This window comes from Suncus etruscus, chromosome 1 (genome assembly GCF_024139225.1).
Source record: "Suncus etruscus isolate mSunEtr1 chromosome 1, mSunEtr1.pri.cur, whole genome shotgun sequence".
Classification (NCBI taxonomy): Eukaryota; Metazoa; Chordata; class Mammalia; order Eulipotyphla; family Soricidae; genus Suncus; species Suncus etruscus.
The window spans coordinates 165,214,240-165,227,390 of record NC_064848.1 but is presented as its reverse complement, the minus strand read 5'-3'; the positions used below and the strand labels follow the sequence as shown (position 1 = coordinate 165,227,390).

Below are 13,151 nucleotides of genomic sequence, written 5' to 3'. Positions count from 1 at the left end.
CGGGTAGAGCGTCGACGAGGGGGCGGAGTCACGCGCGGGGCAGTGTGGGACGGGGGCGGAACGCCGCCCGGCTGCGGGTCCCGGGGCCCTGTGTCAGCAGCTGCCGTGCTCCGGCGGGTCATGGCGGGCTGTGCGGCCCGGCGGGCCCTGGCCCTGGGCAGCCGCTGGTGGGCCCGGTCTCTCTCCGGGGCCCGAGAGCCGCGGCCACTCTGTGCAGCCCGTGGAGTCGGTGCCTTCTTGCCAGCGGCGACCTCGACGGCGCGGAGGCACCTTTCGTCCCGGTGAGGGACTGTGCACCCTGGGGGGGCCGGGCTCGGAGTCCCCGGAGCTTGTTCCCGGCTGGTCCGCGGGGGATTTGGGGTTCGTCCCCCGAGAGGGTCCCCGGACGCTGCCCGAGGCCGGGCTGGTGCGTGTTGGGCGTCTCGGGGCCACTCTGGTGACCCTCCCCGGGCGCATCGTGCAGGCCCGAGTTGCTCCTGCAAAGTAGCTTTTCGGGTAGTCTCCGGGGTCTGACTCGAACTCTGGGCCAGGCCTTCCCCCCACCATGCTGGAGGGACTCCACCGGACTCGGCCCTGCCTGGGTCCTGGCTTTCATGATGACCTTGGTGGTGGACGGGTTCTTGATGTGTCTTGGGAAGAGGAGGGGGAAGGCCACGGGGCGCCTGCAGGGATGGGACAGGCACATCGAATGGGTGGTCATGGGGGAGGAAGCATCAGATGCCCTTCTTCAAACAGGACGCTCAAGGGCCTCTGGAGTACCAACTCTGTCCAGGGAGTCCCTGAGAACTGAAATCCATCTCGGATCAGAGCCGAGATGGGGGGACCCTGAGAGCTCCTGTAACCGAAGACCCCTCCCTGTGACATCCATGGGTCTGTGAACAAGACTAGATGGAAAGAAAGCTAGGAGCAAGCAGGGAGCGAGCAGCGCTATCAACATCTAGATACGGTCTTGGGAGGGTGAGCTGAGTGCCAGGTCTATCTTGGAAGGGCCCAAGCACATGCTCTTTATGTGGGAGACTGCTGCTCTCCCAGGAGCAGCCTCCAAGCACCTTTGGGTGTGGTCAAAGCAAGCGTAGGGTGAAGATTCTTGTCTCCTTGTTTTCTTCTCCTATTCTTTGTTATTTTGGGGACTATACCTAGTGGTGGTCTACTTTCCAGCAGAATGCTGGAGAGACCCTGTGTGCATAGCCTGTCTTTTGGGCCCACTCCTCAGCTCCCCTGTTCTTAGTGCCAGAACCGCAGGGAGCACTGGGTTTTATCTTCACTCACTTGTTGTGGGGTAAATTTTTAGTGGAAGGCTAATACTTATGTGGAAGGCTGGTACTTTCCCCCTGGAACCATCTCCCTTGCCCCATATGTGTAGTGTAGAGGGGATATTGAGCGAGGGATAAGAAGCAGAGACAAGGGGCCAGAGAGATAGTATGGAGATAGGGCATTTGCCTTTCATGCAGAAGGTCGGTGGTTCAAATCCCAGCATCCCATATGGTCCCCCGAGTATGCCAGGAGCGATTTCTGAGCGTAGAGCCAGGAGTTAACCCTGAGAGCTGCCAGGTATGACCCAAAAACCAAAAAAAAAAAAAAAAAAAAAAAGAAGCAGAGACAAGGGGCTGGACTGGGTACAACAGTAAGACATCTGCCTTGACACACAACCAACACAGTACAGATGGTGGTTTGAATCCCAGCATCCCATATGGTCCCCGAGCCTGCCAGGCACGATTTCTGAGCACAGAGCCAGGAGTAACCCCTGAGTGCCACTGAATGTGACATACTCCCCCCCCCCAAAAAAAAAAAAGGCAGAGACAAAACTGTTTATAAGCATCTCATCCTCAGGCTAAGGAGGGGCAGGCCTTGCCCACCAAGAATTGTCTTCTGGAGAGATAAGACATTAGATGGAAAGGTGATATCTTATGGGAAGAAGTATGAGAAATGTGTTGGAGGAAGCATTTGCAATTGCTGGATGTAGAGCCTGGCACATGAGGAGTGCACAGAAAGTGGAAAGTGATCTGGGCATGATGTGTTGGGCCAAACTCTGAAACCAAGGAGGAGCAAACCAACCAGATCTTGGGGGTGCTTTGGTGGGACTTTTGCCTTCTGTAGCTGGTCCCACTGCCCAAGACCTTAGTCTCTACCAGCTGGCCCTAGTGTCACAGTGTGGATAAGTACTATCACCATCTCAGGTTTTCAGTTGCTCTTTCTTTGTCTTCCTCCTTAGAAACCGACCAGAGGGCAAAGTTTTGGAGACAGTTGGTGTGTTCGAGGTGCCAAAACAGAACGGAAAATATGAGACTGGGCAGGTAAGTGCCAGGTGGCCTACCTCCCCTGTTTGTGTTTTGACTTCCTGTCTTGTTTTTTCCTTTCTTTTTTTTTTTTTTTTTTTTGGTTTTTGGGCCACACCCGGCAGTGCTCAGGGGTTACTCCTGGCTGTCTGCTCAGAAATAGCTCCTGGCAGGCACGGGGGACCATATGGGACACCAGGATTCGAACCAACCACCTTAGGTCCTGGATCGGCTGCTTGCAAGGCAAACACCGCTGTGCTATCCCTCCGGGCCCTTGTTTTTTCCTTTATGGAGTTGTTTTTTTGTGGGGTTCTGCTCTCAGGAATAGAAGGAACGGGACTGAGTCCTGGTACGTGCATACTGGGACAGTGGGAGCTAGTCAGTGCAATTCCCACTTCTCCAAATGGGTAGAATAAGACTAGGACCGCAATTTTATTTTTAAGTTGGGGTTTCTTGTACTGGAGAGATAATACATGGGTTAAGGTGCTTGTTTTGCATCTTGCTGATCCTGGTTCAAATCTCCAGTACCACCAATGCAATGCTAGGGGTCATCCCGAGCATAGAGCCAAGGAACGGCCCTTTATGTCTCTTCCAGGTGTACCTTCATGTGTGTCCCCTCCCAAAAGTCGGTTTTAGTTGTCTTGAATTCCGTATGTCAATGGATTCTCTTTCCAAATCAGGAGATCATCTGGACTAAAGTGTGGGAACAGCCACGTTGCTAAAGAGTCCTCTAAATTAATGGATGGTGGGAAACCATGTGAAAGGGAACTTTCAGAAAAGCAAACTCATCTCTTCTCAGCTTTATGGCTAAGATCATGTGTAGGAAAGCAAACTTGATGTTTTGTCACAACTGAGCCAATTCCATTTTAAAGGCCCGTTTTCTCTCAGTGTGTGCCAGATACATTGTAAAAGATTAAAGTCCATTGTAGAAAGGATCCTTCCTTCTGTGGAGGTGCTGCTCAGGTGTTATTCCTGGCAGTATTCAGGGAACCACATATGGGGTGCTGGAGAATCAAACCTGGGTCAGCTGTGTGCAAGGCAAGCACCTTAGCCACTGTACTCTCTGCTCAGGCCCCCATGACTTTTTATTTCTTCATTTGCCTACTCTCCTTCCTTCCCTCCGTCTCTATTCTTCCTCCCACAATCCTCATCATTTCCTATTTTCCTTCTTTCTTTTTGCAGTGCTGGTCATTATACATGTATATTGGATTATATTAGAAACCACTGCCTTCATGGAGATGACTGTAAAGAAAGGAAATATGAGGTCTGATTATATAGGAGTAAGGCGCTTGAATTACATGCAGCCAACCCTAGTTTAATCCCTGGTGGGACATGGTGTTCTCAAGATCCACTGGGAGTAACTCTCAAGCATTCCGGAGCCAGGAGTAGCTTCTGAGCACCACCAATAATGCCCCCAAAAAAGAAGGAAGGAAAGAAGGAAGGAACTTGTTAATAGAAGGAGGTCAGGGAAAGCATCCTAAGAGGTTAGGGAAAGCTTCCTAAGCTATGTTGTAAGGGATGATCAGTAGTTGGCTTAATGAAGGGGATTAGCATATCTACTGTTGGCCCAGGTAGACCACAGAGTTTGTGAAGGAGTAAGTAGCAGGGCCTGTGCTGGAGTTGCTGCACAGGTCTGCTAGTGGTTTGGGTTTTTCCTGCCTAGCTTATGGGGCTGGAAACTCACTTGGACTTTTCTTTTTTCCCAGCTTTTCCTTCATAGTGTTTTTGGCTATCGTGGTGTCGTCCTGTTTCCCTGGCAGGCCAGATTGTATGACCGGGATGTGGCTTCTGCAGCTCCTGAGAAGTAAGTTTCCCTATCAGGGGTCACAGAGTATGCTCAGGAGGCAACCTGGTCCATAATATACATAGTGGAAGTCCCAGGATTACTGACTGTATCTTCCTGGGCATGGGCCCAGCCCCAGAGTACTTTGTTGGCACTGCTATCCATGGAGACAAAAAGTGTCTGTGACACTCTTAAGCTAGAGTTCCCCTTTAGACTTCCCAAGATTTTCCTGAGCTCTCTGTTTTCATTATACATGCTTCAGAAGGCATCTGGGAGCCTGATTGTCTTGATTTCTTCACATTCAGTTAGAGTCTGTCCCTTAATCGCTTTTCATCACAGTATACATGAATAAAGAATAGGCCTATCCAAGAACAGGGTACTCCAGGGGGACTTGAGGGGAGCAATTTGATTTTCTCAACACAGACTTCTTCCAAAAGATAGTAGTGACAGATGGTGCCCTCTGTGCCATGGGTCTTCCACGGGCCAGAGTTTGCCCCTGACTGGGGAGTGGCTATTGCCAAGCAGTTATGCCAAGCTGGTGGTAGTGCCAGTTCAGGCCAGGTACAGTCTCCAGAGGAGGTTGTGGGGAGCTGAGGCATATAATACTCTACTTCTCTCAGCTAATATTGGGCTGTTTCTCCCACCTTATAGGGCAGACAATCCTGCTGGCCATGGCTCTAAAGAGGTGAAAGGCAAGACTCATACTTACTATCAGGTGTTGATTGATGCTCGCGACTGTCCACACATAGTAAGTAAATTAGATGGCTGGGCCAGGGGTTCCTCTCAGGGAAGACTCGGACCCAAGGGAAGCAGAGGGGTCCAGTAGTACACAGATCAACAGTGGGCCCTGAGTCACGACTGGATGGTGACGAAGAAAGCCTTTGACTTGCTTCCTCGCTTAGTCTCAGAGATCTCAGACAGAAGCTGTGACTTTCTTGGCTAACCACGATGACAGCCGAGCCCTCTATGCCATTCCAGGTGAGTAGTAAATAAATCTCTGTAGGGTGCCTGTCAGAGAGGGGTCTGGTGTATATTAGGAAGAAGATCCCTAAAATCCTTTTTTGCTGGGAGAGATTACAGATATCTGGTCTTCTCACTGAGACAGGTCAGGAATTTTCTCTTTACTCTCAGCCCTGTTCTTTTCTTTCTTGTGTAGATTTTTGGGTTTTGTACCATACTTGGAGTCTTACTCCTGGATCTATACCCAGGGATCTCTCCTGTTGGATTTGGGAACCATGTTAGGTGCTGGGAATTACAGGGTGGCTGAATGCAAAGCAAATGCCATACTCACTATGCTGTCATCCTGGCCCTGACACCATTTCTTTTCTTTTTTTTTTTTTTGTTTTTGGGCCAAACCTGGTGACACTCAGGGGTTACTTACCCCTGGCTATGCACTCAAATCGTTCCTGGCCTGGGAGGCCATATAGGATGCTGGGGGATCGAACTGTGGTCTGTCCTATACTAGTGCATGAAAGGCAGATGCCTTATCGCTTGTGCCACGCTCCTGCCCCTGCCATCACTATTTCTTTACCTTTTTGTTCCAGGCCTGGACTATGTAAGCCATGAGGATATCCTTCCGTATACCTCTACTGATCAGGTTCCCATCCAGCACGAACTCTTTGAAAGGTTTCTTCTGTATGACCAGACAAAAGGTAATTTTTGCTCAAAATGGGATCTAGAACAGGGTGTCCCTTTCTTGAGAATCCCTTAGAAGTGGTTTTGAAGCTCATTTCACAGCCTTATTCAATCCCCTTTATACCTGTCAAATGAATGACTGCTATCTCCTGATAGGCATGGAAACTAAGGTTCACGGAGGATGAGAAATGACTCAGTTGTTAGCTAGTGGCAGAGCAAGGTCTGAAAACTAGTGCTCCTACCTCTTCTCAGGGCCTCACGCACCCCTCAAGGCTTATTCCTAGTGGGCACTCATCTCCAGAGGTGAGGAAGTGGGAGACTCTGCCTTCTGGCCTGTAATTCCATTATTTGGGTGCCTTGTTTACTGAGCTTCTGCTCAAGTCTTCTTGGAGGAGCAGGTAGAAAGTGTGTACAAAACCTTAGATTCTTGCCTCTACTAACCTTTTGTCCTAGCACCCCCTTTTGTGGCCAGGGAGACATTGCGGGCCTGGCAAGAGAAGAATCACCCTTGGCTGGAGCTCTCTGATGTCCACCGGGAGACAACGGAGAATATCCGCGTCACTGTCATCCCCTTCTACATGGGCATGAGGGTATGTGCCATCCTGTGCTTTCCCAGGGTTAGGACCCCAGATGCTATGTGGTTCCCCAATGTGACTACTAGAATATTTTTCAAATCAGGTGCATTTGGCTTTGCTTCCACGTACTATTTGTATTGGTTATGGTTGAGTGTCTCTTGGCAATGGCTCCTGGCAAGAACAAGAGAAAGGAGGGCTCTAGTGATACCACAGCAGTAGAGTGTTTGCCTTGCATGCTGCCGACACTGGACGGTCCCAGGTTCAATCCCCGGCATCCCATATAGTCCCCGAGCCTGCCAGGAGCGATTTCTGAGTGCAGAGCCAGGATAAACCTGAGCACTGCTGGGTGTGGCCCATAAACCAAAAAACAAACAAACAAACAAACCAAAAAAAAAAAAAACTAGAGAAGAGAAAGCCTCAGTTCCTAGGGCTAAATTGATCCATGTTTATGAGGAATACATGTCTATCTATTAAGTCAGTGTAGCTGATTGTCATGATTTTAGACATTTGTCCAGTGTTTTCCAAAGTGGATGATAGTCAGTGCTTGAGAGCTAGTACATAGTGATCTGGGTTCTATCCTCAGCCTTACACGGTCCTCCGGGCATCACCAGGATTGAGCCCTGAGGATAGAGCCAGAAATAACCTCTAGCACTGCCAGGTATATGGCCCCCAAACCAAAACAATTGGATGATACAGTCTCTGGGGAGAGGGCATAGAAACGGTCTTGCATATAACTGGGGGGCATTTCCTCATTGTTGACTCTAGTAAGGTAGACTTGGAGGGGGTCACTGAGTAAATTTTTTTCCCCTGAAAATGGACAGTGGGCCAAATAAGTTTGGGAGTCTCTGCATTAGTAAAATATGGAGTTTCCTATCTGATGGTAAGTTAGGTCTTAGAGAGACACACATAAATGAAGCAGTTTTTGCTTTCCAGGAGTTTGTGCTAGATTGGATGGAGGTCAACATTTAGTATACAGCATATTGTAATAAGATTGGGCTATGAGAGGACAGAGTGGCCTGGGCCAGCAGTGATGGGTGGGACTCATACAGAGTTGGAACTGCAGGGATGAGCCATCAGGCATCTATCTCTGTTGGAGACCTTGATGATGAGGTGGGAGAATAGGGACGGACCCAATGGAGCCTTTCTCCTAGGAGGATTTTTGGCCATATTTGAGTCATGATGATCATCCCACAAATTTTTGTGTTTTCTTTTTTAGTTCACACCAGCAGTGCTCAGGGCTTACTCCTAGTTCTGTGCTCATGGAATCATATGTGGTGCCAGGGTGGCAGGCTAGGGGGATTTGAACCCTGGGCAGCCAAATGCAAGGCAAGTGTCCTACCTGCTCTACTGTCTCTCTGGCCCCATCCCACAGAATTTTGAAGCTTTGTTTTGTCTGCAACCTTCCTGGAACACCTCTATTCCATTGGAGAGAAGTTGATTGGAACAGACTTGGTTCTGCCCACTGGAACTTAAATTCTTTGCTTTTTCTCCCCAGGAAGCCCAGAATTCCCATGTCTACTGGGTGAGTGTTTCCCTTGGGAGGTGTGTTTGGGAGGGCAAGGTGAGGGTGGGGTGGGGTGGGTTGGAGTTGAATCCTGGAGACCTGGGGGTTATGCAGTGATGTTAGCCTTTGTTCTCTTTATCCCGAGAGTCCTGGGCCAAGAGATAGTTTTTCTCAACTGTGAACTCTCTCTTCCACCCTCCATAGTGGCGCTACTGTATCCGCTTAGAGAATCTGGACAGTGACGTAGTACAGCTCCGAGAACGGCATTGGAGGATATTCAGTTTATCCGGCACCTTGGAGACAGTGCGAGGCCGAGGAGTGGTGGGCAGGGTGAGCTTCTTCAGCCACTAATGTCCAGTTCTCTGTCCTGCTCCATAAGGCTCATGTGTGGTTTCCTCTTCTGTGGTTATGCACAGTCCTTGTGACTGCCTTGAGATGTTTTGCTTTAGAAACCTCAGAGCAGGGGCCGGGCGGTGGCGCTGGAGGTAAGGTGCCTGCCTTACCTGTGCTAGCCTTGGAAGGACCGCGGTTCGATCCCCCGGCATCCCATATGGTCCCCCAAGCCAGGAGCGACTTCTGAGTGCATAGCCAGGAGTAACCCCTGAGCGTCACCGGGTGTGGCCCAAAAACAAAAACAAAACAAAACAAAAAAAAAAAAAGAAACTTCAGAGCAACACCATACAAGTGGTTTCTTCAAACCCATTTCAGGGCCAGGTATGTGGCTCAAGTTGTAGAGTATGTACCCTGCACATAGAAGGCCCTGCATTTGATCCGCAGCATCACATGCCACCTTCCTGAGCCACTAGCACTGCTGGGTATAGCACCTATTTTTTCACAGATGAAAAGTGAGACCACGAAGTTAAATAAGTAGCTTATGGTCCCATAGCTAGTAGTAGCAGTGCTTGTGATTTGAATCCAAAGTTAAGCCTGACATCATAGCTTGTGTGAAGTGCTTATTGCCAGCTGAGTCTGATTGTGCATGCCGTTAAGGGGGCACACTCCTTCCCCACCCATGTTTGCTCTCCCTTTGCCTCCCCTTAAATGCTTATATCCTCTTTTGTTTTTGTCACATCTGGCAGCGCTCAGGGGTTCTTCCTGGCTCTCTGCTCAGAAATCGCTCCTGCAGGCTTCGGGGACCATATGGGATGCTGGGACTCGAACCACCGCCCTTCTGCATGCCAGGCAAATGCCTTACCTTCATGCTATCTCACTGGCCCGCTTATATCCTCTTTCTAGTCCTTAAAGAGCTGAGACTTTATAATTCTCAGGAAAAGGGACTAATGCATCTTGAGAAATAAAGTCATGAGAAGTGAGGAGGAACCATGTTCAACAAACATTTTTCCAGATCAGCAGGGATGGGTGGAAATGGAACAGGTGGGGAAGAGGGTTTTACTAAGAAGAGGATGCGGAGTTGATCTGACTTCAAATATCACAGGTGCTGATTGCCTAATAAACAACTTTGGGCAAGTTATTTTAATGTTTCTCATAACTAAAATGGGTATTGCACCGATTACATTATGCTTGCCTGGAAGTGTCAGTGAGCAGAGGTTCTAGAACACTGCCTCCTAGTGTTTGGATGCTGAAGCAGTGCTTATAGAATAGGTGCAGGTGCCCATTTCAATCTGAGACGACCTTCCCTGTGGTCAGAATAAAAAGCCTAGGAGCCAGAGCCGATAGCACAGTGGCAGGGCATTTGCCTTGCACAGCCAACACTCGATGGACTCTGGTTCAATTCCCGGCATCCCATATGGTCCCCCAAGACTGCTAGGAGCAATTTCTGAGCACAAAGCCAGGAGTAACACCTGAGTGCCACCATGTGTGACCCAAAAACCAAAATAAAGAATAAGGGACCAGAGAGATAGCATGGAGGTAGGGTGTTTGCCTTGCATGCAGAAGGATGGTGGTTCGAATCCCAGCATCACATATGGTCCCATGCCCGCCAGGAGCGATTTCTGAGTGTAGAGCCAGGAGTAACCCCTGAGCACTGCTGGGTGTGACCCAAACACCAAAAAGGTCCACGTCACTGGTCCTGTTGTGGGAGTGCCCTGAGGGAACAGCCAGTCCTGATGACCAAGTGGTTCCAGACACAGGTTGGTATTGTGTCTGGCCTGACCACTCTGACCCCCAACCCCCTTTTACAGGAACCAGTGCTATCTAAGGAGCAGCCTGCATTCCAGTACAGCAGCCACGTCTCCCTGCAGGCTTCCAGTGGGCACATGTGGTAAGTGAACACATTGGACTGGGAGATCATCTCTCCTTTGACCACAGGGCAGAAAAGGGCAGTTTATTGCAAGCTCACACTTGGCATCCACTCAGCCATATTGCCATGAGCTGCAACCATATTTTATGTCTAAGGGTGTGTAAGATTCATCAGATTTATTATGATGGTCTTTTTTTCCCTAGTTCTTTAAAAATTCATGGACTAAGAACTTAAGACTTGGGCCGGAGAGATAGCACAGCGGTGTTTGCCCTGCAAGCAGCCGATGCAGGACCTAAGGTGGTTGGTTCGAATTCCGGCGTCCCATGTGGTCCCCCGTGCCTGCCAGGAGCTATTTCTGAGCAGATAGCCAGGAGTAACCCCTGAGCACAGCCGGGTGTGGCCCAAAAACAAAACAAACAAAAAAACGAACTTAAGACCCCTGGGCTGTTCATTTTATTCTGCACTTGTTCCTAAGATTTCATTCCTTTAGCCTGAAAATATTGTTGGGGAGTTTATTGCAGTGTCCATCTACAGGGCAGAATCAGGATAGCTGTTTTTTCTCTTCAAAAGGGATTATTGGGTTTCCGGATTTTTGTCCTGCTGTTAAGAGCCAAACAAAGAGCACAGACTTGCCCCCATCTTGTGGTTCTGCAGCTGAGGGTTTGGGCTGTCGATCCTCATGAGGTCCTCACTCCCTATTACAGTGTCTCTTTAATCTACAGGGGCACTTTTCGCTTTGAGAGGCCTGATGGCTCCCACTTTGATGTCCGGATTCCCCCTTTCTCCCTGGAAAGCAATAAAGATGAGAAGACACCACCCTCAGGCCTTCACTGGTAGGACCAGCAAAGGCATGCCCAGGCTCAGCCCCTGAAGAACAGCTCTTCATCCCACAATTGCTGCAGAACTCTTCTTCCCATTGTAGACCATAAAAGGTCTCGTATTTGATTGCACCATTTGATTTGTAGAGTTCTTCTTGGGGGTAGGTTGAGATGTAACTCTTCTGACAAACCATGTAGGACTGGACTCCTCCAAGGCCTCCCCTATACATCCTGTTACACTTGGCTCCAGTTTATCTTCCCACCAGGAATTCTGGGGTCAACAGTCATTGAGTTGGGTGTTTCTTGGCCTGTCACAAACTATTTGGAATGTGAGGTTTGGTCAATAAACCAGTGTACGTTTGGCACCCCTCGCCATTTCTGTTCCAAGGGGCCTTTAGGATTTTTGACCCTGTGGGGGCCTTCCATTGCTTTCCTTGCTGCCCTTCTATGAAGCTGTCCTTTCTGCTGAGGTATGGGCCTTTTACCTCCTGAAAGGAGGCTGGATGTCTTCTCAGCCTGTGGGGAAAGGGCTGGACTGGCCTCTTGGTCTCTTCTTTACCCTCTGCCACAGAGTAAAAGCCAGCAGCAGAGTGAGTAGTCTGGTTCTTAGTGCTGGCCAAGAATTAGCATCTGTGGCCTCCCTGGGCCTGAGAAGAAGTAAACTAGCCCATCGAAATTCTTGGAGCAGAGGGCTTGCAAAGACAGCACACGTGTGTCAAGCATCCAGACTACATAAGCAAAAACTCAAGTCAAGGAGCTTTAGGCATGGATGGCAGTGAAGCCAAGCTACAGTTTGAGCTTCTGGAGAGTCTCCAAGAGTCTGAGACAAACTGCTGTACATCGATTCTTGGAATTTCCGCTCCTCCATCGTCCTAGCAATTGTTAGAGGCCTCTTTATTCTGAATTAACATTAAACATTTCAGCTTACTATTGTTGTCCTCTATTTTCCACTAGGGGGAGCTTGGGTCTCAGGGCAATTGCACATAATTTGTGAGAGCACTAGGTCAGGGGGTGCAGAAAAACACAGAACTAAACAAGTTGACCAGGGTGTCCTGACTGTATACATAGTTTTTTTTATTAGAAATTGAAATTAGTGTTTGTCTTTATCACCTTTACCACCTTGAACATGAAACAGTTCTTATGCCAGGAGCTATGGTGTTCTTTGGACTAATCTTAGCTACCCAGTAGAATAAAACCCAGTACGGGTATGTCGTGATTTTGTTGCCACTGACTGACTAGAAGGTTTAACTGTTAACTTTTCCCTGGACTGCCCAGTTGAAAAATTCAGTCTTGGGGCTGAAAAGATACAACCAACTTGGGTTCAGTCCCCAGCACCTTATAAAGTCCACCAAGCACCACCAGGAGTAACTCGAGCATTGCTGGGTATGCCCCCCCCCCCAATAAAAACAAAAAAATTCACAAACCTATAGTTGTTCTCTAAATAGGTCTAGAGAACTTAATTGAAAATCCCTAAACCCTTGCACTACAAAATCACTTCAGTGACTCAATGTTAGTACTTTACTCAAGACTGATATATTTTCAGTCAGAGCGAATCCCATATTTAGTGCTTTCTTTGGAAGACTAGTCACTACAGTAAGACAATTAAAAATCTGAATAACAGCAAGACTATAGAGACTGAAGCCAAAGAACAAGCAGTCAGAATTCTTAGTGGGAGGGCTGGCCCTATGTAAAAGGCACCAGAAGGGCAACTGAGGAAATAGGAGGCACCAGAAGGGCAACTGAGGAAATAGGCAACTGCGGGCCAGAACATTCTGGTTCCTGAGAAAGCCACAAGACCAATGCCAGAATTTGACCAGTACATGGATTTGTCTTTATCTTGTTAGCCAGTAGAGGCTGGATGATTTGTCTGTAATTACCCCGGTACTTCACCTGAAACCATACATTCAAGACTGCTCCAAGTAGAAAAGTCCTGAGACTGGCATTTCTCCTTCCCCAGCATGTTATCTCAGGTCCTTGTGCCTGCTAATCTGACATTTTTCCACAAATTCTCTGGGCTCCACTTGAACGGTCACCTAGCTATGATTAGAGGAGTCAAGAGCGATGCACTTGATGACCTTTGTCTCCTTCTAAAAGCAGAAGGCTGGGTGACTGCTGCTTGCTTAGTCAGACAAGCTGTCCCACCCTCCCTGAGGGCATTCCTTTGGGAAAGAATTCTGAGAAGCAGCTCTCACAAGGCAGGCCACTCAAGGGAATGAACACGAGGCTCTTAAGAGGAACTAGCACCCTGGCCAGAGCCAGTGTTTGGCAACTCCAGTGCCAAGTTATCCAACTAAAAAGGAATGAAGACCTTCCAGGGGTGGACTTCTGTTCTGCTCATGTCTGCTATGACTCTGTGGGTC

General features: G+C 48.8%; 2 protein-coding genes across 2 annotated transcripts in view; both read left to right on the top strand.

The window, feature by feature from the left end:
* Positions 1 to 13,151, top strand: part of PIGS (phosphatidylinositol glycan anchor biosynthesis class S) — a 1,033,024-nt gene that overhangs the window by 279,956 nt on the left and 739,917 nt on the right. The window lies entirely within an intron of this gene.
* On the top strand, positions 64 to 11,156 carry POLDIP2 (DNA polymerase delta interacting protein 2). Its single transcript, XM_049772318.1, has 11 exons — positions 64 to 281; positions 2,213 to 2,294; positions 3,983 to 4,080; positions 4,711 to 4,807; positions 4,962 to 5,037; positions 5,604 to 5,711; positions 6,148 to 6,284; positions 7,765 to 7,791; positions 7,978 to 8,103; positions 9,915 to 9,994; positions 10,696 to 11,156. Exons 1-11 carry the CDS (start codon positions 121 to 123, stop codon positions 10,808 to 10,810), a joined length of 1,107 nt encoding a protein of 368 aa, XP_049628275.1. The 5' UTR covers positions 64 to 120; the 3' UTR covers positions 10,811 to 11,156.